At 38.8% G+C, this 1,856-nt stretch overlaps 1 protein-coding gene across 1 annotated transcript in view; it reads right to left on the reverse strand.

Annotated features, from left to right (window-relative positions):
- LOC107296981 (zinc metalloproteinase-disintegrin jerdonitin) overlaps positions 1-1,430 on the reverse strand; it is an 18,108-nt gene extending 16,678 nt beyond the window's left edge. The window contains exon 1 of the mRNA XM_029286185.1: positions 1,215-1,430. Within this exon, the coding sequence (XP_029142018.1) occupies positions 1,215-1,377 (163 nt within the window). The 5' untranslated portion in view covers positions 1,378-1,430. The remainder of the gene's footprint in view (positions 1-1,214) is intronic.
- Between the last annotated feature and the right edge of the window lie 426 nt (positions 1,431-1,856).

Raw genomic sequence — 1,856 nt, forward strand, 5'->3', positions numbered from 1 at the left:
AGAGAGAGAGAGAGAGAGAGAGAGAGAGAGAGAGAGAGAGAGAGAGAGAGAGAGAGAGAGAGACTAGCATTTGGACCTGGAAATGCGCAGCCCCAGACAGAAGAATACATCTTCCTCATACCTATTTATATTTATGTACCTACCCATTTGTACCTGATGCTCCCAGAAACATGAGAGAGGTTCAACTCCACCTACTAGCAAGTAAGCTTATTATTCCTCTCTTGCTGTGAAAAAGCAGCACAGAAAAAGCAGCAATTTCCCTTCCATATTCCTTTCTTATTTCCTATATTGTTCTCCATAAATTACTTCTGGTAAGGGCAAGCCCATCTTTCATTGCTATTTAAAAACAAACAAAAAACAAAAAAACAAAACAGGGCTACGGCAGTGAGTCTATAACCCTTAATTGTTTTTGGCAACTTCTGGATCAATTGAGTATCGTTGTTTGTAATGATATGTGGGAATGACTTGGGAGACAGGAAGAAGAGACATAGACTGGTCAACTGGCATGGAAAAGTATCTCAGCCCACAGAAGGAAGCAGAACTTGGGAAGAATTTCAGAAGGGAATCTCCCTGGTTTTCTGCTAAATCTGTAGAAACTGAAGTGGAGCAAAGGAAGAGGGAAAAATAATTTAAGATAATTCAAAATTTTGCATTCAGAAAAGTTAGTGTCATATTATCTTAAGTACAGTTTGTAGGTTCTCTGTAACAACAATAGCACTAGCTTTTGTTTGGCTGAATATTATGCAAGCTTAATTACAGGATGTCTAACTGACCTATTGAAAAAAAATTAAAACCAAAAACACTTTATTTTTCTTTAACATTTTGCTTTCTGAAATGTTCTTGCCACAAACTCTGTCTCTCTCTGTCCTCTTCAGTCTTCTAATCCTTTTTTTTAAAAAAAAACCTCACATCATTGGAAAACATTCTCTCCAACTTGAACGTGCTTTTCTTCTGAAGATCTTAGGACTTTTCTTTCTTAGGATCTGCTCGTGGCTTGAAAAAAATTTAAGCAAATACCAAGAAACCATTTATGTAACTTTAGAACAAATGTGATCCTTGAGAGCATTCTTTTGCTAAATCTGTAGAAACTGAAGTGGAGCAAATTTTGCTTAATTGTCAGAAATAAAACAAAACCAACAACATAGCAATCTGTTGGGTGCAATAGTCTTTTAGCAGTAAGAACCTGAATAAGGGAACCAAAGAGAACATCTTACCTTGATAAGGAAAAACTGCTAAGCATATGGTTACCAAGAGAACTTCAATCATTTTGGAGGCTGGATTTGACTTGAAGACAGGCAATCTCTTCCTGCTTTCAAGCCAACCTGAGCTCTTCCTCTGTTGACTATGAGAAGCAAGGAATGAGTCCTTCAGCTTCATTCATGCCCTCATATGAGAAGGTGTTTGCTAAAGGATTTGCACAAATTCTGAGTTGTAACAATACTACTGGAGGGCAGTTTTCCAGCTGGCTTAGCGCATGTTACTCCAAAAATGACAGCTGCGAGGGTTCATTCAAGGCATCTCCAAAGCAAAAGCCCAAAGGAGGCGATTAATTGGTCACAGCAGACCTTTCCCTGGCTCACCTGTTAATACAACTGAATTTGGGGCCTCTGGTGCATGGGGTCTTAAATGCCAAGAGTTGGTTTTTACAGTATTTTGTGAGTAAGAGGCACTTTGGGAGCAATCCAGAATCCTTTCAATATTGCTAGCATTGACTGAATCCATTCAATGCATTTGCCTAAGGGATCCCTGATTTCACTACAGGGGGAAAAAAAACCCTCCGTGCCATAATAGATTCTCACTTTGGAGAGAACGCAAGAACTCTCTTCATACAACTCCTTCAACAACAACTCCATTTT

Source organism: Protobothrops mucrosquamatus, unplaced genomic scaffold, assembly GCF_001527695.2.
Source record: "Protobothrops mucrosquamatus isolate PMUCROS unplaced genomic scaffold, P.Mucros_1.0 scaffold3060, whole genome shotgun sequence".
Taxonomy (NCBI): Eukaryota; Metazoa; Chordata; class Lepidosauria; order Squamata; family Viperidae; genus Protobothrops; species Protobothrops mucrosquamatus.